At 41.4% G+C, this 23,220-nt stretch overlaps 1 protein-coding gene across 1 annotated transcript in view; it reads left to right on the forward strand.

Annotated features, from left to right (window-relative positions):
• The window catches only part of LOC149185781 (GABA transporter 1-like), a 28,355-nt gene extending 9,044 nt beyond the window's left edge, over nt 1–19,311 (forward strand). Inside the window, exons 5-7 of the mRNA XM_089410796.1 lie at nt 17,797–17,927; nt 18,550–18,765; nt 18,882–19,311. Coding sequence (XP_089266922.1) covers nt 17,797–17,927; nt 18,550–18,765; nt 18,882–19,274 — 740 coding nt within the window. The 3' untranslated portion in view covers nt 19,275–19,311. The remainder of the gene's footprint in view (nt 1–17,796; nt 17,928–18,549; nt 18,766–18,881) is intronic.
• The last annotated feature ends 3,909 nt before the right edge of the window (nt 19,312–23,220 follow it).

A 23,220-nucleotide genomic window follows, 5' to 3' on the forward strand; every position in this document is an offset into this window, starting at 1 on the left:
CTGCTCATCCAAGAGATCGAGGCAGAACCCAAAGAGAAACAACACCCGGAAGTGCTCTTTCGGTCCACCACACTGCCTGCCCAATCAACATCGGAATATCCATGTAGCCTCACATCTCCGGCAGTGTATCTCAACCCATAAGTGATTGTGCCCCGAAGATATCTCAGATATTCTTGGCACCAATCCAGTGTGAGTGATGAGGCTCAACCATATATTGGCTCAGCGTGTTGACTGCAAAACATATATCCGGACGGGAGTTCACCAAGAACATTAATGCTCCTATGAGTTGACGATACTTAGTAGCATTTCCCAAAGTAGGTCTAGCAGCACTACCGCATAACTTCTTGAAGTTAAGCTCCATCGGGGTAGTCATGGGCTTGCAGTCCACCATACCGAATCTCTCCAATATCTTTACCACATATTTTCCTTGAGATAGGAAAATCTCCCCTGGCTTCTGCCAGACTTGCATCCCTAGAGAAATAGTGCATCAGTCCTAGGTCCTTCATCTCAAATTCAGAAGCCAACTCCCTCTTAGATTTGTGAATGAGAGGGTCTGCACCTGTCAGAAAGAGTGTTAAAATTGGCAACTAGGGCCAAACTCCATGTGGGTCATCTTATTTATGGTAGTTGATATTTTTCTTGGAACCCTCTCATCGAGAGGTGTAGAATTGATCTAAAGATCATCCGATTCCGATAAGTATTCATGGAGTTATGAATTTATTTGTGTTATAAGATAATTTGTTAAGGTCGGCCAGCAACCAAATAAACTCCACATGTGCTCAACGTTTTAGTATAAATAGAGGTGGCCTTCAAGTCATTTCAACACACTTGGGATCTATTCCTCTCTAATTGTCTTTGGGTTTTAGTAGGAGGAGAGATCCTAAGGGATAATGCTGCCCTAATCTAGAGGGCAGAAGCCAGAATTGCCGGAACAGCCGGGAAAGCTGACGCAGAGGGTAGAAGCCGGAACTGCCGGAACAGTGGGGAAAGCTGACGCAGAGGGCAGAAGCCAGAACTGCCGGGAATAGCTGGAACTGTCGGGAATAGCCGGAATTGCCGGAACTGTCGGAATAGTTGGAATTATTGGAACTGCCGAGAACAGCTGGAATTGCCGGGAATTGCCAGGAAAAGTCGGAACTGTCAGAACTGCCAGGAATAGCTGGAATTGCCGGAACTGTCGGGAAAAGCCGGAATTGCCGGGAATAGCCAGAATTGTCGGAACTACTGCGAATAGCCAGAATTGTTGGAACTGTCGGGAACAGTCGGAACAGGCGGGAAAGCTGATGTAGAGGGCAAAAGCTGGAACTGCCAGGAACAACCGGAATTGCCGGAACTGCCGAGAACAGCTGGAATTGCCGGAATTGCTGGGAACAGCCGGAACTGTTGGGAACTGCCGGAACAGCCAGAGCATCTGTCTCCGAAGAAGAGCAGCATGCAAGGGACAACTAACTAACATTGGGACAGTTGTAGGGTACTTAGCAGCAAATACACCAAGCATGCAATGTTACAGCTAGCATGCAAGGGATAGCTAGCATGCAACAACAAGCATGCTAGGGACAACAAGCAAGTGAGGGACAACAAGCAAACAAGATGCACCCAACACATAGGTCAGTATGGCAACATGGTGCAGCAATGGCACATAATGCAATACAGTGATAGGTGCAGTCATGATTAATGAAGTGTGATGAGATGCAGCATAGTGATGATGGGTGCAACATGGTGCAGCGCGATGAGGTGCAACATGATGACGAAATACAACACAACGATAGGTGAAGGAGTCACCTTAGAGAATCAGTTGAAGCAGCATGTCTTCAACTAATCTCATGTATCATCTTCTTAGAGATGATGTATGCTCTTATCTAGATAAGTCAAAGTGTTGACTTTTGTTGTAAACGTACTATCTCTCTCTCTACTGAACTATTGAAGAACATATAAGAAAAATTGATCAAGGGTTTCCCCACATTGGGGTTTGTCCCTAGCTAGTGCCACATCTTGTGTCCTCTTGTCTTGGCTTGTCTTCTGCGATTTATGTTTATGTTCTATCTGTAGTTTACTTTAATCCTGATGTGATTGCTAATCTGGAAAAGATATTGAGCTAGCTTTGAAAATTGAAATAAATTGCTCTAAGCATAGAACATACCTAAAATTAACATGGTATTAGAGGTAAGGTGAAGACAATGCCCAAGCAAGAGTGAAAGAGAAATCACCGAAGACAGTTGGGAAAGGACAAAAGGATCAGTGGATTCCTCATCCTCTTCAAATTCACCGAGGGTGAAGTCGAAGCAGAGAATATTATTAGAATGGCGCAGCGGAAGTTTCTGATGGCCTACCTAAAGATCACTTCATTGGGAAGTCCAGATCTAAGGGTGGAAGGAAAGGCAGATGCCTTGGTTGCAATAAGTTCGGCCATTATGCGAAGGAGTGTCCGAATGGCAGAGACACATCTCTTGATGAAGATAACAATCATTCTAGGGACATCTTCAATGATCAAAGGAATGACAGGTAATGCAGGTCATCAAGGAAATGGCCGACTCTTCAAAGAAAGCAAGGAACCCTAGGTATGAAGAATCAAATGTTGTTTTTGATAAGATAAAGAAGCATTATCTTGTATTGGCCCTCTCCTTCAGATTCTTTGGGAATTTGGCTTATTGATTGTAGTGCTTCAAGGCACTTCATCGGATAGTAGGGTGCATGATCCAACATGGATCTTGGATAGACTTCTAAGTCTAAAGTGTTCCTCACAGAGGAAAATGAAAGTCCAAGGATGCTCCTGGAAATAGTTCCTTAGTCGCAAAAAGAAATTTTCCTTTGTCCTTTGAAAAGGAGGCAAATTTTTATAAAACTGGGCTTAAGGCCTTACATGGGAAAATCGCATCGGAAGGGTTAATATTAGCCTAATGCGCTAAAAACCTTTGTTAAGCGCTAAACCTTTATAAAGCGCGTTTCGCATTGAAATTCGGATAAAGCACGTGGGCAGTAGCAGCCAGACGGACCCGAAACATTTATGGAAAATAGACTAAACCTTTTGAGTTCCGGAAGAAGGGCAGTAAGCGGTATTTCGGGCGGTCTTCAAGCAATAAGCAGTATTGGACAGGCTCTGCCCAATTCCATACATTGACTGACGCGTGGCACGGTGGAGGAGAGGAAACCGTTTTTTCGGGCAGTTAATCCCGTGTAAGTTATGCGCCCGAAATGGACTGTCAGCCGTCGGATTAAAAGTCGCGGATCAACAGTCAGGATCTGATCGGCGGATCGGCGATCGGCATGACCAAAGGAAAGAACCCCTGGGCTGTTACCAATGCGATATGCCGATAGCGATATGCGATATTGACCGTTCGATCGAGGAGTCAGATCAACGGTCCAGATTTAATCGGCAATTGGGAGATTGGCGAATCCCCGATACCAAAGGGCTGTTACCAATGCGATATGTCGATAACGATATGCAATATCGATCGTTCGATCGAGGAGCAAGATCAATGGTGCAGATTTGATTGGCGATCGACGATCGGTGATCCCCGACACAAAGGCCAATGCACCATGCGATTTGCGATAGCGATATGCTGATAGAAGGCGGACCCGATAGGGATTGTGGACGCGATTTCATAATATTTGAAATCCGGAAATGCTGGATTTCTTTGTATTTCCCGTGTATTGGGTTTTTGGCCAATACGCCTATGCAATTGCAATTTGCGATAGAATGGCGGACCCGATGGGTTTATAGATGCGATTCTATATTATTTGAAGTTCGAGCTAAAGGCCCATGATGTGTTTTGTGTGCGTTTCCTGTGTATTCCGTTATTTGGCTGTCACGGCCAGAGGAAGGCAAAACGATCGGGTTTCCCCACGCCGACGATTCCTTTCCATTGTAAACGGATTCTTGTGGTGAACAGTCGGGTTTTCCATGATGGAGGACTGTAACCGACGTGTTACAAATGCACAGAGCGCACAATTGTAGAAGGGAGCTGGAGGACTGAAAAAGGTCGCTGGAAGGTTGTCGAGAGTTGCTTGGAGGTCAAGCGAACTACAGAGGCACGCAGAGGCCGAGAGAAGCTCAGAGAGAGCCAGAGCCAGAGCCAGAGAGCTAGAGCCAAAGGCAGAGCCAAGAGCCAGAGCTAGAGCGAGAGCCAAGAGTGAGAGCCAGAGCCAGGGAGCTCACAACAGACTTCTAGAGCCATGGAGCCGTAGTGAAGCTGCAGAACAGTAAAGAGATCAAATGATCCAGCTGTTGCTGGTGTCTAGAGTGGGTTGAAGATAGAAGAAGGCATTCCAAAGACAGTGAAAGAATTCTGAGGGAGTTGGTGCAAGCTAGAGCAAGATCACTCAGAGCGTTGATTGAAGGAATCTAGTCCAGAGAAGCTTAGATTTGTCTGTAGAGTGAGGACAGCCAGCGGGGTAAGATGGCATTCTAAACCCATAGGTTCAGTTGTAAACCAATGGAGTTGAGCGTGGAGCTTGTAAAAAGAATTTAAGCCATAATCTCAAAGAGCCTAGTCGAGCTCAAGGAGACATAGCCCAAGATATGAGGGTGAAATCCATATTATATCGCTGTTATGTGTGATTGCTTATTGCTGCATTGCATTTGCTGCTTTTATTTACTGTTATTTGAGTTTTATTTCAGCATAAGCAAATGAACTCAAAACACATAAACAGTTAAGGACAAACACAAGCATACACCTATTTTCAAGCACTTTTTAATTCAGCAATTGGTTAATCATAAGGTCTTGGAAATATATAAGCTTTGGAAGTGGGAGAGGTTCTTGTAAGCTGACAAGAAGCCTTTAGTGCCCCATTTTCAAATCAGGTGGTATCATAGCTTAAGCTTGATTAACCCCACCTTCAAAGAAGGTGATGTCAAAGCTGATTATACTAGAGTAGGTGATATTAGATCAGATTGCTTGTCTGAAAGGTGTTTAAACAGTGAGAGGTTGATTGTATGCTTGTTTGCAGATTGACTATTGTTTGAGTTGTAGAGGTGAAGGGAAAGCTATTGATAGCTCAATCTAGGAGAGGAAAAAAAGGAAGAAGGGTTGAAGGCATTCTTCTTATCCCAGAGGACCTCAAAGCAATCCTTGAAGCACAAGAGGTTTGTTGCAAAAGGTTGCTGAATAAGCTCTTTGTTAATCTTGTTTGAAGTTCTTTTGTTCATTCTGATAATGACAACTTCTACAAGTGAGTCCTCAAATTCTTCTTTCTTCACAAGAGTCTTTGATGAAGACATGAAGCAAGATGTGTCCACCATGATGGATATGGTGAGAGAAATGTATGAGGATGGAAAGAAGAGCAGCGTACTTAGAGAGTAGTTGAATTCCGTGGAGGAAGAGAAGCAGTTGCTTTTTGACAAATTGCAGGAAATGGAGAGGCAACTTCATATTGCAAACCTGAAAAGGATGCATGAGTTGGAGACACAACTCTTTGTTGCCAAAGAAGCCTTAGTCAAGTACCAGTGTGAAGAAGAGGTAAACAATTCTTGTTTGTCTTCAAATTCTTCTAAGAATGCTTATATTGGTTCTTTTGAAAAACATACCAGAGGCATAGGTTCCAAGTTAATGTCCAAGATGGGCTATGAAGGAAAAGGCTTGGGTAAACATGCACAGGGTATTGTTGAGCCAATAATAGTTGAGGGAAGGCCTAAGTATTTGGGTCTTGGCTATGGACAGTCTTATGGAGAAAGTTCCAAAGCTGCCATGAAGACAATTGAAACAGTTCCAAGAAGGAGTTTCATTTCAGGTCTTCTACCTCAAGAGTGTGAAGATTGTATTCGTGGAGAATGCAATAGCTTGAAACATCATTTGCAGGATGCAGGTGTTCATAAGCATGCACTTGAACCAGAGAGTTGTGGAAACTCTGACAACCTTGAAGAGGTTGATGATGTTCCAAAGGTAGCTACTTCTTCATTCAATTCACCTTCTCAAGAAGGCAATAAAGGTGAAAGAGAAAGGTATAAATCTGGTTCTAACCATATTCCTTTTGATTATGTTTAGCATGATAAATTTCCATATAAGTATGGGAAAAAAATTGCATGTTCCTTTTGTGGTTTGGATAACCATGATGTTTCTAGATGTTGGAAGAGAATGGCCACATACAGGAAACTTTTGAAGGAAAGGAAGCAAGAAGCCAAAGGTCCATTGGACAAGGCAAATCATGCTGTCAAGAGGATGCACGTGTTGCACTTACTGCCATAAGCAAAGACATCTTGCTACAAAATGTTGGACTCTGAATCCAACAATGCTTCCTCAAAACTTGAAGAAGGTGGAAAGAGAAAATGGCAGAAATGGAAAGGAAGTTTCCATGAATGGTGTGTTTCAAGATGATTCACATGTTGATGTTGATGTGCGGACAAAGGTAGCACCTTTGAATGGATTGGTAAGAAATGGTTAGAGTTCTTATCCAATTAAGATTGCATGTCTTTTTGCATGAACACAGGGATGTTGATGATTTCCTTGTATTTGAACATGTATGTGTAATTAACTTGCAGGGTTGATTGCTTTGTTGTAAACATGCATGTAATATTGACTTGAGAAAAGTTGATTTGGTCTCCAAGATGGAGATAATGATGAAGTGTTTCATCTTTTGAAAAGAATCCTTGAGATCTTTTCTACATGCTTGACTTGAAGGGTCATTTGTTTTAAAGGCATGTTTTGTGGGCTTGGTATCTAGTCCATCATTTGTATGCAGATGTAAGACATGGAGGTGTTCACAAGATGTGAAAATCTGTTTCTTTTGTTGAAGCAGGAGTTTTAGGCCATCCAGTTGTTGTCTGTATTTCTGTTGTTGTTAACAGTTGTTGTTGACAGCTTGTCAAACAGGTACAAATGAAAATTTTGTGAAGCAAATGTAACTTCACATTTGTTTGAGCCACCTTGGATCAATGATCAAGGCAGAGAAGTTCAAACTACCTTCTGTGACCATCTCAGCAGGAGTTCTGCATGAAGTCAAGGAGGAAAACAATTCTTCCCAAGAGGACCAACACATCCAGGAAGGAGAGTGGTCAAAGGCTTTTGTTGAAAGGCACTAAGGCAAGTGTATGGAGGCTGAAAGAAGAGGGTGTTGTTACTCTCATTTACTGTTCAGATCAGTATGTCAGTCTTTTGGAGACCAAAAGTTCTTTTAGTGGGAAGGTGTGATCCAAAATGGATCTTGGATAGACTTCTAAGTCTAAAGTGTTCCTCACAGAGGAAAATGAAAGTCCAAGGATGCTCCTGGAAATAGTCCCATTGCGTAGATCTTTTCATTCTGAATCTACTGCAATTTGAATGGGCTAAAATGGACTTCGGATGAAGAAGTTATCGCAAAAAGAAATTTTCCTTTGTCCTTTGAAAATGAGGCAAATTCTTATAACACTAGGCTTAAGGCCTTATATGGGAAAATCGCATCGGAAGGGTTAATATTAGCCTTATGCGCTAAAAAATTTTGTTAAGCGCTAAACCTTTATAAAGTGCGTTTCGCATTGAAATTTGGATAAAGCACGTGGGTAGTAGCGGCCAGACGGACCCGAAACATTTATGGAAAATAGACTAAACCTTTTGAGTTCCGAAAGAAGGGCAGTAAGCGGTATTTCGGGCGGGCTTCAAGCAGTAAGCGGTATTGGACGGGCTCCGCCCGATTCCATACATTGACTGACGCGTGGCACGACGGAGGAGAGAGAAAACCGCTTTTTCAGGCGGTTAATCCCCGTGTAAGTTATGCGCTCGAAATGCACTGTCAGCCGTCGAATTAAAGGTCGCGGATCAACGGTCAGGATCTGATCGGCGGATCGGTGGATCGGCGATCGACATGACCAAAGGAAAGAATCCTCGGGTCATTACCAATGCGATATGCGGATAGCAATATGCGAGATCGACTGTCCGATTGAGGAGTTAGATCAACGGTCCAGATTTAATCGGCGATCGGGAGATCAGCGAATCCCCGATACCAAAGGGCCGTTACCAATGCGATATGCTGATAGCGATATGCGATATCGACCGTCCAATCGAGGAGCAAGATCAACGGTCCAAATTTGATCGGCGATAGGCGATTGGTGATCCCCGACACAAAGGCCAATGCACCATGCGATTTGCGATAGCGATATGCCGATAGAAGGCAGACCTGATAGGGATTGTGGACGCGATTTCATAATATTTGAAATCCAAAAATGTGGGATTTCTTTGTATTTCCCGTGTATTGGGTTTTTGGCCAATACGCCTATGCGATTGCGATTTGCGATAGAATGGCAGACCTGATGGGTTTATAGATGCGATTCTATATTATTTGAAGTCCGGGCTAAAGGCCCATGATGTGTTTTGCGTGGGTTTCCTGTGTATTTCTGTTAATTGGCTGTCACAACCAGAGGAAGGCAAAACGATCGGGTTTCCCGACGCCGACGATTCCTTTCCATTGTAAACGGATTCTTGTGGTGAACAGTGGGTTTTCCATGATTGAGGACTGTAACCGACGTGTTACAAATGCACAGAGCACACAATTATAGAAGGGAGCTGGAGGACTGAAAAAGGTCGTTGGAAGGTTGCCGAGAGTCGCTTGGAGGTCAAGCAAACTACAGAGGCACGCAGAGGTCGAGAGAAGCTCAGAGAGAGCCAAAGCCAGAGCCAGAGCCAGAGCCAAGAGCGAGAGCGAGAGCTAGAGCCAAGAGCGAGAGCGAGAGCGAGAGCCAGAGCCAGAGAGCTCACAACAGACTTCTAAGAGCCATGGAGCCATAGTGAAGCTGCAGAACAGCAGAGAGATCAAATGATCCAGCTGTTGCTGGTGTCCAGAGTGGGCTGAAGATAGAAGAAGGCATTCCAGGGACAGTGAAAGAATTCTGAGGGAGTTGGTGCAAGCTAGAGCAAGATTGCTCAAAGCGCTGATTGAAGGAAATTAGTCCAGAGAAGCTTAGATTTGTTTGCAGAGTGAGGACAACCAGCGGGGTAAGATGGCATTCTAAACCCATAGGTTTAGATGTAAACCAATGGAGTTGAGCGTGGAGCTTGTAAAAAGAATTTAAGCCATAATCCCAAAGAGCCTAGTTGAGTTGACTAGAGCTCAAGGAGACGTAGCCCAAGATATCAGGGTGAAATCCATATTATATCGCTGTTATGTGTGATTGCTTATTGCTGCATTGCATTTGCTACTTTTATTTACTGTTATCTGAGTTTTATTTCAGCATAAGCAAATGAACTTAAAACACATGAACAATTAAGGACAATCACAAGCATACACCTATTTTCAAGCACTTTTTAATTCCGCAATTGGTTAATCATAAGGTCTTGGAAATATATAAGCTTTGGAAGTGGGAGAGGTTCTTGTAAGCTGACAAGAAGCCTTTAGTGCCCCATTTTCAGATCTGTGCACTCTCTAATTTGGTAGAGATGGAAACAATTGTGTGATTATACTTGGAGCCGATACCACCTATCCCGGAAAGGGTGTAGAGAATGTCACCCCTCAATTGAATGAGGGTAACACGATTCATTTACAAAATATCTTTTATGTACTTGATCGCAAGAAGAACCTGGTGTCCATTTTGGCAATGGAAGTCAAAGGTTACAAGGTGGCACTCATCGATGGAAAGGTAGGTGTTAAAAAATAGAATTTTCAAAGATGCTTTTTCTCATGGGTTTAGGGTTGGCAATTTGTATTAAGTTGCGGGATGATCCATTGGGGATCATGTCAATTGACATATCGCATCTATAACACCGAAGGTCTACCTATGGGGCCCTACCCTATGTGAGTCAGATGGTGATAGGGATGCCTGAATTCAAAAAGAGCATGAAAGTACATGTCTGAGATGTACCGAAGGAAAATCTTACAAGGAGACCATTCCCCTCATGTAGCAGGTCCACAGGTTTGGAACAACTCGAGGGGTTTGAGATTCATGTTCAGGAATCTCACGTATGCAGGTGGAAGAAAGCCCTCTATGGCTTGAAGCAAAACACCCCGGGCGTAGTATGAGAGGACGGATAGCTGTCTGATGAAGCTGAGATTCATTAGGATTGAAACCGATCCAAACCATTACCTGAAGGTTGTGGATGATAGACCTCTCATACCGACACCTTATGAGGACGACCTATTTCTGACAGGTGCAGACCCTCTCATTTGCAAAAGTAAGAGGGAGTTGGATTCTGAATGTGGAATGATAAACTGCAAACCTGTGACTACCTCGAGGATCTTATCTTTCAGAAGTTATATGGTAGTGATGTCGGACCAGGTTTGGGAAATGCCTTTGAGTTTCATAAACTCATTCGCGTTGATGTTCTTGGTGAACTTCCGTCCGGACATATGTTTTGCAGTTAGCATGGTGAGCTCATATTTGGTTGAGCCTCATTGGATTGGTGCCAAGAATCTTCTGAGATATCTTCGGGGCACAATCTCTCATGGATTGAGATACACTGCCGGAAATATGAAGTTTCATGATTATTCGAATGCTAACTGGGCAAGCAGTGTGGAGGATCACTAGAGCACTTCTCAAACGCTGGTTCTCTTTGGGTTCTGCTTCAATATCATGGATGAGCAGGAAGCAGAAGTCCGTTGCTATAAGCACCGCCGAGACCGAATACATAGCTACGAGTATGATCTCGTATGAAGCTGCCTAGTTGTGGAAACTCTTCAGTGAGCTATTTGTACACATGATGAATACCACTGTGATTCTCTGTGACAACCAGGGGGGATTCGATTGTTCAGAAATCCCGTATTCGATGATTGCTCCAGTAGATAGACATCAGATACTGTCTTATCTGGGATATGGTAAGTTGATGAGCGAGGAGGCTCCATCGCATTGAGACTGATGTACAGGTCGCAGACATTTTGTCAAAGCCTTGGGAAAGGTCAAATCTGTGACTTTCCCGAACGACTTGGAGTCGTTGAGAGACCTACTTATAAGGGTCTTGCATGTTGCATGCATTGAGCTCTGGGGGGCTTGGGGTACTTACTGGAGCAACATACGACCACAAGGTGACTCACCCTCCCCTAGTGGTGCGCTATGTACATGATGATAGGTTCAACCTTCCCCTGTGATACCCCGTGGCGACTGTGGAATAGGATGATTAGTTCTCTTGTGGGCCAGGATGATTAGTTCTTCTGTGGAAACTGTGGAACAGGATGATTAGTTCTCTTGTGGGCCGGGATGATTAGTTCTCCCGTGGCAACTGTGAAACAGGATGATTAGTTCTCTTGTGGGCCGGGATGATTAGTTCTCCTGTGGCAACTATGGAATAGGATGATTAGTTCTCTTGTGGGCCGGGATGATTAGTTCCCTCGTGGCAATTGTGAAACAGGATGATTAGTTCTTCTATGGGCTGGGATGATTAGTTCTCCCGTAGCAACTGTGAAACAGGATGATTAGTTCTCCTATGGGCCGGGATGATTAGTTCTCCCGTGACAACTGTGGGGTAGGATGATTCGTTCTCCTGTGGACATGATTATTAGTTATCCTATCGAGGCATCCTACCCATGCAGGCTGGGACTCATGGGAAGTACCTCTCATCTGATCAATGAGCAGGGAAATGGGGTTAGGGACCATAGTAGTACTATCGATGGACGCATCGATGTATCTACCATACTTCCTATGCTAGGATGACCTTCATTGATCTGAGATCAATGAAACTAATCTGAGATCAGTGTGAGTGGTTTGAGACACTCTCTTGTAATATTGATCTAGGATCAATAAAACTGACTTCAGGTCAGTAAGAGTGATATGACACACTCTCTTCATATGGAACTAACTTCGAGTCAGTAGAGAATGGTATGAGACATTCTCGATCAATTCTTATTCTTCATGGTTCAGCAGAGCAGAGTAGTGCAAGGCATTGATGGTAGAGATAGTACAATCCGACATATGGATCAATGGATGGAGTTCTCCCTAGTTGAGAGGGAGTGTTAAAATTGGCAACTAGGGCCAAACTCCATGTGGGTCATCTTATTTATGGTAGCTAATATTTTTCTTGGATCCCTCTCATCGAGAGGTGTAGGATTGATCTAAAGATCATCTGATTCTGATAAGTACTCATGGAGTTATGAATTTATTTGTGTTATAAGAAAATTTGTCAAGGTCGGTCAGCAACCAAATAAACTCCACATGTGCTCAACATTATAGTATAAATAGAGGTGGCCTTCAAGTCATTTCAACACACTTGGGATCTATTCCTCTCTACTTGTCTTTGGGTTTTAGTAGGAGGAGAGATCCTAAGGGATAACGCTGCCCTAATCTAGAGGGCAGAAGTCGGAACTGCCGGAACAGCCGGGAAAACTGATGCAAAAGGCAAAAGCCGGAACTGTCGGGAACAGCCGGGAAAGCTGATGCAAAGGGCAGAAGCCGGAGCTATTGGGAATAGCCGGAGCTGTCAGGAATAGTCGGAACTGCCGGGAATAGTCGGAAAAGCCGGAATTGCTGGAAAAGCCGGAACTGCGGGGAATAGCCGGAATTGCTGGAACTGTCGGAACTACCGAGAATAGCCGGAACTGCCGAGAACAACCGGAATTGCCGGGAACTGCCAGAATTGCCGGGAACTTCCGAGAATAGCTGGAATTGCCTGGAAAAGCCGGAATTGCCGGAACTGTCGGGAATAGCCAGAATTGCCGGAACTGCTGGAATTGCCGGGAACTATTAGAACAGGCGGGAAAGCTGACGCAGAGGGCAGAAGCCAGAACTGCCGGGAACAGCCGGAATTGTCGGAACTACCGGAACTACCTGGAATTGCTGGGAACAGCCGGAATTGTCGGAACAGCCAGAGCATCAGTCTCCGAAGGAGAGCAGCATGCAAGGGACAACTAATTAACATTGGGACAGTTGTATGGTACTTAGCAGCAAATACACCAAGCATACAATGTTACAGCTAGCATGCAAGGGATAGCTAAGCATGCTAAAGACAACAAGCATGCTAGGGACAACAAGCAAGCAAGGCAAAACAAGCAAGAAAGATGCAGCCAACACATAGGTCAGTATGGCAACATGGTGCAGCAATGGCACATAATGCAATACAGTGATGGGTACAGTCATGATTAATGAAGCGTGATGAGATGCAACATAGTGATGATGGGTGCAGCATGGTGCAGTGCGGTGAGGTGCAGCATGATGATGAAATGCAGCACAACGATAGGTGAAGGAGTCACCTTGGAGAATCAGTTGAAGCAGCATGTCTTTAACTGATCTCATGTATCCTCTTCTTAGAGATGATCTTGCTCTTATCTAGATAAATCAAAGTGTTGACTTTTGTTGTAAATGTACTATCTCTCTCTCTCTGCTGAACTATTGAAGAACATATAAGAAAAATCGATCAAGGGTTTCCCCACATTGGGGTTTGTCCCTGGCTAGCGCCACATCTTCTGTCCTCTTGTCTTGGCTTGTATTTTGTGATTTATGTTTATGTTCCGTCTGCAGTTTACTTTAACGCTGATGTGATTGCTAATCTGGAAAAGATATTGAGCTAGCTCTGAAAATTGAAATAAATTGCTCTAAGCATAGAACATACCTAAAATTAACAAAGAGGTTGTCAACATATAGCGCCAGTATGAGAAGTTTATCATCCTCAACCTTAATGTAAAGGTTTAGATCGGCTTCACTTCTAGTGAATCCCAGCTTCATCAAGTAGCTATCAATCCTCTCATACCAAGCTCGGGGTGGTTGCTTTAGCCCATAGAGGGCTTTCTTCAACCTACATACGTGAGATTTTCGATTATGAATCTCAAACCCCTTGGGTTGTTCCACATAGACTTCCTCTTTTATCGAATCATGCAAGAACACGGTCTTGACATCCATCTAATGTAGGTTCCATTTTTGCGAAGCAGCAAGGGATATGATTGAGCGGATGGTGGTGTATCGGGAAACAGGTGCAAATATCTCGTCATAATCTATACCTTCCTTTTGAGAGAAGCCACGAGTGACAAAGCGAGCCTTATACTTTTCAGCACTCCCATAAGCTCCATGCTTTATTTTGTAAATCCACTTTGAGGTGACAATTGTTTTGTCCTAGGGTCTGGGGACCACATCCCAGACATCGTTCTTCATGATGGACTCGTATTCCTCATTCATAGCATCCTTCCATACTTGATGCTTCACGGCTTCTTCGAACGATGAAGGCTCATTTTGAATAATGGTGCTCATAATGGTCAAGTATCCCTGATACCTGGTCGGCTTCTTACTTTCACGGAAAGTCCCTCTGGGTGCAATATGTCTTTCGGCATCATCAAGTGTCCCCCTAAGCCATGAGGGCCTCTTCCTAGAAGAGGAAGGCTCTTGCGGAGGGGGATCAATAGGATCCATAGGTTCTTCCACATTGGGCATCGTCTCATCTTCCTTTTCATCTGACTTCCTGGTGTCAGCTTCTTTATCTTTTCTCAAAATAGGAAGATTGTCAACCTTGCTAAGAGCCATATCTTCGTCAAAGGTGACATCATGACTTATCTCGACTTCCCTTTGACCAGCCACATAGATTCTATAGCCCTTAGAAGTTTCGCTATAGCCCACGAAGATTCCCTTCTTTCCAGATGCACCCAATTTGTTTCTTTTCTCTTTCGGCACATGAAAATATATGGGACTTCCAAAAATTCTAAAATGAGAGACATCAGGTTTCTTACCAGTGAACATCTCTGGGGGGTCTTGGAATCCAATGCTTGATGAGAGCATCGGTTTTGAACATATATGGCGGTATTCGCAACTTCGGCCCATAGAAACTTCGGAAGCCTTTGATCATGGAGCATGGAACGAACAACTTCCAAAATCGTACGGTTCTTCCTTTCCGCCACACCATTCTGCTCAGGAGTGTATGGTGTTGTGGTCTCCCTCTTAATGCCAGCTTCCTTGCAAAAGTCATGGAACTCATTGGATTCATACTCAGTCCCATTATTAATCCTTAAGATCTTGATCCTCTTCTCGGTTTGATTCTCGATCAAGACTTTGAAGCTATGTTGCCAAGAAACGTGGGTGCGGGGACGGGGACGGGTACGGGGACAGCATTTTTGGAAACAGGGTGCGTGGGTTCGTTGGGTAATATAATAATATTAAATTTTAATAATTATATTTTATAAATTATAAATTTATAATTAATAATATATATGAAATTTGAACATGCACATCATTAGAAGGAAATGCCCCATGCATGGTGTGCTCTGTGGTAAAGCAATCCCAAAAAGTTAAAAGTTAAAACAGTGGCAGCCTTACCCTTCCACAAAACACGCTTATTCATTTAGGCATATTTTCCTAGTTTTAATCTTAACATGATGTTATCAGAATGCTGTGAGAAATTGGCAGATTTTGATACTTAATTTAGCCATTGTCCAAAATAGCCCTTCGCCATTTAACAGCATCAGCTGATTACAGCTTATGGCTGGTCTCGACTCTCAATCCTACTTTCTATTTGACCGAAAATGTCTGAACCTGTATGTGTGCATTTACAGTTTATAATTTGATGGTTATTAAGTTATTAACTTATTTGGCTTGGGAATGAATGTTTCATAAATTATTAAATTCATTCCAAATTGATTTACAAGAATCTACAGGCTCAAATTACAGAGTAAGAGGTCTCTTTTCCAGTTCTGGTTTCGATGCCATATAATATTAAAGGCATTGAAGATCCACAAATACAGGAGATTCATAATTTACATTGAGACTCTAACAAACCTTGGGCATAAGTTTTGAAATTGTTTTTATAGCATAAGACTAATGGAGAGACTGATCATAAGAGTCTCCTGTGGTAGGAAGGGACTCATGAATGTGCAAACAGCTACCCTTTTTTTTCCAACTATGGTCATCACCTTATTAAATATTTCCACAAAGCTACAGGCAATATGATATGATATTCTGCTTGTGGGATTGTACACCCATAATGTTCCTTTTATAATATTGAGATATCATAATCATATATGATTTCAGAATACTGTGTCGCTCATAAGTTTTGAAAAACTTATCACTGTTGATAAATTTTTACAATGATTCATTACCCTTGAGCAGCACGTCATGCCCACAGAGCAATGCTAAGGCATGTGAACAAAGACAGTCTTCGGAAACTGTAATCTTTGGAAATGAGAACACGGGTCTACAGAGAACAGAGAACACGGGTCTACAGGCCTGGGTTTTTGGTTTTAAACTTTTAAGGAAAATTGAAATAATAAAATTGCAAAGGAAAACTTGTAAATACCACGGTCCACTGCCGTTGAAGCTGCTCTGTCCACTGCCGCTGAAGCTGCCCACTGCCCACTGCTGCTGAAGCTGCCCACTGCCGCCGGATTTAGGGTTTCTTAAGTTTACCTTTGTTATAAGTTATTTATTAAATTTCAATAAAAAAAAATTATTTGAAAATTAAATTTTTAACATAGTTTTTTTATGAAGAACCCGAAGAACCCAAAGAACCCAACCCGAAGAACCCGAAGAACCCAAAGAACCCAACCCGAAGAACCCGAAGAACCCAAGCACCCGAAGCACCCGAAGAACCCAAGAACCCAAGCACCCGAAGAACCCAAGAACCCAAGAACCCGTTAAAGGAAAAGAACCCAATTTTTTTTTTTGAAGAACCCGGTTCTTCATGGAAGAACCCGGTTCTTCTGGGTTCGTCTGGGAAGAACCCGTACCCGAATCCGGTACTTGGGTGCGGGAACCCGGGACGGGTTCGAGAACCCCACCCCCGGGTGCGGGTACCTATGCAACACAGCTTTGAAGTGACCAAACCAGGAGAACACTTCATCTTTCTTTTTCAAGAAGTATATCCAAGTCTTGCGAGAATAATCATCTGTAAAAGTGAGATAATATAAATATCCTCCCAAAGAGTTCACAAGCATCATACCAGATATGTCGGAGTGAACCAACTACAAAATGTCGGAGGTCTTGCTATGGCTTGAGGGGAATGGTCCCCTTTTGAGTTTTCCTTCGGCACAGCTCGGACATACACCTTCTTGCTCTACTTTAAACTCGGGCATCCCGGTCACCATCTGTCTCACATCGGGTAGAGCCTTATAATGAAGGTGGGCAAACCTCCGTTGCCATAGTTCAGACTAAAGAGTTGTGTTGCAAGACATGACTCCCAACGGACTTCCTGCAACTTGATATAAAAATTCAACTCGAAACCCAAGAGTGAAGGCATCTTTAAAATTCTTTTTCCACACACGTACCTTGCCATCGATGAAGGCCACCTTGTAGCCTTTGTCTTCCATTGCCGAAATGGACACCAGGTTCTTCTTGAGATCAGGTACATATAGGACTTGTTGGAAATGAATTGTGTTACCCTGATTTAATTAAAGAGTAACATTCCCTACACCCTTTACGGGATAGGTGGAATTGTCGCCAAGAATAATCTCTTTCTCTTGCTCTTTTGACTTTCTCCAACAGTCTTCGGTGATTGCTCTTGCTCTTGCAAATGAATTGTGTTACATCTAAACTCAAGTGCTACATAATGCATCGAGTAAGTCAGAAGTTGTGGTTCAGTCATAAAGTTTATTGTATTCTGCACTCTAAAACAGAAATAACAAGAGTTAAATAGAACCTATAGCCTCTTACATATTGTATAGTTTTAATTTACTATGGTTATCTTTAAATATTTTATGATTGATAAATTTCAGAGGGTAACATATACTTGCATAATACTAGCCTTTTCTCAGTACAAAGACAACTGTATTCTGTATGTGCCAGTTAGGGTTAAAAAAATGTTTTTAATAATAGCTAGCGTATGTGAATTTATCTATCTCGTATGTAGTCTAAGTAATGCATTAGAATGATTTGTATAGTTAGGCTAAAGTACTACAAATGGCCAGCACTTTTTTCTGATTGAATTGGTAGAAGGGAGTCGTGAACTTTTTTGGCATTGATGTGACCAAGGATTAAGAAAAACCTTTTCCAAGCAGGAAAGCAGCTGAATCGAAAATCAGTTGATTATCAGCTGCATGGGACTTCAGCTGTCAAGATATTTAAAGCATTCAATGCTTTGGGGACAATAGCTTTTTCTTTTGGCGATGCAATGTTACCTGAAATACAGGTACCAATAAACTGTTATCCTTGGTTTCATTTGTGAAGATGAATATATATATATATTTTAACTATTATTTTTTATGGAGTGAATTTTCTTAATTTCAAAAAACTAGAGTTTAGATCAAGACGTACAAAAAAGCAAGTCGGTCTCTCACCAGGGAGACCAGACCATATCCAAAAACAGACTCTCTTTAAGGAGGAGAGTGACAACTAAGAACTAAAGGACACAACAGCAGCCTATAACTACCATGCTGACCAAAATGGCCTAATACAAAGAAAACTGGAAATAAGCTAACAGAAACGATGACAAAGACTCTGTCAAGCTGATGGCTCAGAATCTGAGCCTGCCTTTTTTGAAGATGAATATTAGTTAAATTATTCTTATATTATGATAACAATTTTATTATGGACCGGTCTTCACACATTTTCATAATACATAAGATTGGGATTTAAGGCCCTCTGATTCTCTCTTAAAGGTCACAATCTGTGTCCATTTTAACCATTTAGTTCCGTGGCTTAGATTTGCTTTATGAACTCACATTCCACAGTCAATGTATCGCTGCTCTAAGAAGTTTCCCTTATTCCAAATCGAAGAAATCAAATTTAATATCAACCTCTGTGTCCTGCAGTCAACCCTCAGAGGTCCTGCAAAGACAAATATGTACAAAGGTGTTTCAGCAGCATACACTGTTATCATTTTAAGCTACTGGATACTAGCATTCGTGGGCTATTGGGCATTTGGTTCGGTGGTTCAATCATATATTCTGAGCTCCTTGACAACCCCGGCATGGACAGTTGTAATGGCAAACGTATTTGCTGTGATTCAGATTTCAGGCTGTTATCAGGTAAATAGCTAGTTATATGTGTTTACATGTAATGATGTAATGCACCAGAATCAATTCCAATATAGTTAGTATTTAATTAAAAGCCTAATATGTATTGGACTGAAACTACCTCACAGATATATTGCAGGCCGACATATGCCTATTTTGAGGAAAAATTGATACCAAAACGTAAAGGAACATATGCTCTAAACCACTACATGGCACGCTTCCTTTTGACATTAATATACATGGCGTTGATTACTTTTATTGCTGCTGCTGTTCCATTTTTTGGAGATTTTGTTGCACTTTGTGGGGCAATTGGATTTACTCCTCTAGATTTTCTATTTCCAGCAATGGCTTTCTTGAAGGCTGGAAGAAAGCCTAAGAATAAGTTGTTCTTCTACCTCCTATTGCTTCTGAATATTGCCATTATTGTTTTGTATTCAATGGTGGCATTATTGGGCTCCATAGGAGCAATTAGATTCATTGTAATCGATACAAAGACATACAAGTTCTTCCATGATATGTAATTTGTAAATAGCACATTGCCTTCTCAGCTTAATTAGAGCACATCTAGAATATGTTGTGGTCAGCTTTTCACTGTGGTGGCCATCAAATTTTATAATTTGACCATGACAGGTTTGCTTTCAAGCAAGTCTTCTTACCAATGTGATTAAAAGGATTAAACGGTTGTGTACTTTCAATATCTAGCTTTAAGAGAGATGGGATTGAGATTTTGAATTATGGGATATGACATCTTGCCGATAAAGTTTTTGGAATTTCAAGTAATAAGTTTTATAAAATGTTGTTTTTATGATTTATCTGTTGAGATTTCTTTTATATTCACACTCTATGAAAGGGAATACAGGGAATACAAATGATCACTGTCTTAGCTCTTTTAGGATTCTATATTATATTTTACAACCATGGGATCACATGAATAAATTTAGTACATATGATATAAATTATATTACTAATTTCAACCAATGGATAGAAACATTGTTAGTTTTTTTATCTATATATTTTATGTTTTTGTTTTTTGTTTTAATATTATTTATTCTAATTTTTAGTTTTTAGCTGTTCTTCTGGTAGCTTTTTCTCGTCCAACTTTTTCCTTTTGGGATGAGCTTTATTTGACAATGCCAAGTGATAAAATATTCACATGTCATTTATGCATTTGTACACAGATCTTGGGTCTCTGTATTGTTAAAAACGATGAGAGGGAGTGAATCAGTGTTTCGTGATAAATCAACTCTTGCCTAGTTTTTACTGCTCTTTACAAATCATTAACTGTACTAGTGATTAATCAGTAGCATACATGTAAACATGCACATATCATGAGCAATTATATAAGAGCAACCTAACAAGTAACCATTAGCAAACACATGAGAACCCCATCAAGCACACATAGACATTGAATATTAGGTGGAAAACCCAATTGGAAAAACCATTGTTGTTGTTGTCTTCATCTTCTTTCTTTATTAATTTTAAAATTCTTCTTTCACATCATACACTAACTCACTACTAGTATGTAGGCTCCTACTTGTTGGAGGCCACCACCTGCAATAGTTTCTCCAACCACCACTGGAAGGAAGCCACCATTCCCTATTCAAGTTCTCTTGCCACCACCAGAAGGAAGCTACCACTCCCTTAGCAAGTTCTCTGGCTACCATTGGAAGGAAACCATCACTCCCTTACTGAAGGATCCAACCCTCAGACTTTTGTGGACCTCGTTTCACAATGTTTCATACTAGATCCACCTACAACAAACTCAAACACTGTAAGCTATGTTTCACAAATTTTCAGACTAGACCCAATATGACACTATGCTCAACAATAACTAATAGAATCTCCTCTCTGACTCAACCACTCAATTAACAATACAAAATCTGGTCAAACAATTAGCACATTTGTGCTCAAAAAACAATATACCCTCACTTACAATAGCATTATGATGACTCTTATAGTAGCATCCATTCTCAACATAACAAATCTACCCTCATACTCAGTGATATACATCTCAAACCAATATCAAACATTAAACCTTCAATCATCAAAACATTAAACTCTCCTCCTGACAACTAACAGTAAGCAACTCAACAAAACTGATGACATACATACAAGACATCAATTCCATAGACATATGAAAACTCTGCAACGATGAAAACATACAACTATAACAAAAATCCTGCCATATAAGCATTAAATCAATGCCCCTCTAATGTCGGTTTCAGTGATCTTCATTTCTTGCAAAAACATTGTTAACACATAAATCCAATTAGTTGCGTGTAGACCTTTTCTCTGTCATCGATTTGCCTTCTTCAATTGCACTGCTTCAGGGCGTGCAACCTTCTATTGATCTCATCTCTCCTCTGTCCAAATGCACTGCATTTGAGCTCCTTATTATGTCACCGCGCACTCAAAATCTACCATCACACCTACAAGAAAATATTCTATTTGCTTGCACAAGGATCACTCACTAACTTATCAACTTGGAACAAATCTCACACAAGTGATCCACTCTTTAATCAATGCGTAGACTAGATCAAAGCATTACATTAGTCGACCCAACCACACTTTGGATGTATTGTTGCTTGTGGTCTCATGTGCACCCACCTGCAAACTCCCAATGTAGAATGACACAAAAGGGACTCAAATTGTTGACCTTTGAAACCTTCAAATCACATAGGTATGCATGTGCGCAATTCAGGATACATTCTACAGGTGTTACACATGTCTAAATGCGCACAACAACCATAAAACACCCATCGCACTCCACTTGATCCACTGGTTTAACTTACATACATTGACCAACGCAAGGGTATAGATCAAGAAGGCAAGAATCTTCACTAGTGATAGATCAATCGGATCTATGCTCAACATGGATCTCAGAAAATCACCTTTAAACTTGTGCTAGAACATAAAAAATACAAAGAGAAATAATTAACACATGTAGGTGCCAAAATGAACTCCTTAGATCACACAAAATGCACACCCTAAATGTCAGATTGCATAGTGTATTTATAACCTTGGAGGATTATGTCGGCCCAATGGTTATTGTGGGCAAAAACCAATTGTAAAACTTGATGGTATTTGAATTAATCAATCCATTAATTTCCTTTGACCAGACTGTTCCATGAAAATAATATTTAATCATTGTGGTCCACACCTCAATAAATGGATCAAGGCAATGTGCTTGACCTTTTGGACCATTTTAATTCATTCCATTGCACCACAAACCAAATCCACATATTAAATAATTCATGAAAACTAGGTCAATGATTCACTTTCAATCACCAAATCGCACAGGTGGACCATAACAAACCACTATGCAATTAATCATTTGATGATCGGATCAATGCCATAACAATCAATCCAATCAAGGTTGTGACTAATGATGAGCCCCAGTATTGTAACAAAAATGTTGTGAATCCCGAGGCTACGAACATAACTTATCAACCTGGGGTTTGTACAAACTTAAGAGGTGTCATCACTATATGTGTAGCATGCAATGTGTCATTCTTTCGTTGATCTAATGCAATGAAGTAAATGCCATGAAATCTAAGCCTAAACTAATTGCAAAAATGGAAATCTTACTCTATTTGCAAAAAGGAAACCTAATTACTTTCGCTGAGAGGAAATACTAGTTACTTTTGTAGAAATGAAAGGCTATTCTACTTTGCATGAATGTAAATGTTAATCCTATTTGTAGAAACATAAACATTAACCTATTTGCATAGTGTAAATGGTACATCAGAAAGAGGCTTAGTCTATGCAATAGAAATATCAATGTTAGATATGGAAACCATAGCTTAAGATGTATGAAACAAAATGAAATCACTCTTCAATCACTGCATTCAAGATAGATTTTGTCTATAGAGTTCACAAGGTGCTTCATAAAGTAATCATGAAAATCATCATTATACTCTTCAAGTCATGAATTTGTCCACTAATCCAAACTACAAAGGTGAATTGCAATGGAGAAGAGGCAAGACTTAAGAGGTATTTTGGTCTTACTCAATCACATATTCAGAGCCTAAGGGTCATGATTCAAGCCTAAGAGACAAAAACCAAGCTTTTGAAACAAATATGGTCAAGTTTACATATGCTACATGTTGTGGAGGTAAATCCCCTCTGCGGACAGAGGCGATCCCTACTAGCCCAAGTGGGGTCTAGCAACAATCAAACAACGCTAACACGCAGGTTCCTAATTGCAAATCAAAGACCGATGATGAGGGCCTACCCGGATTCCAACGCTAGTATTTGTAAAAGAGTCGTCGCTCCCGTCCATTTGCTCCGGCTGGTCACAATCCCCACGATCCTCGTGAACGGACACCTGCACATGCAAAGAACAACACAAATACAAGCATAAAATCCAATAGATGCAACTATATATCAGTCATAAAGGATATAACTCAATCATCATTACAAAGACAATAAGAGTGGAACCATAATGATAGTCGTCTATTATTGATA

This window comes from Pinus tabuliformis, chromosome 3_1, assembly GCF_031772625.1.
Source record: "Pinus tabuliformis cultivar Carrire ecotype Pingquan chromosome 3_1, CPIR1, whole genome shotgun sequence".
Classification (NCBI taxonomy): domain Eukaryota; kingdom Viridiplantae; phylum Streptophyta; class Pinopsida; order Pinales; family Pinaceae; genus Pinus; species Pinus tabuliformis.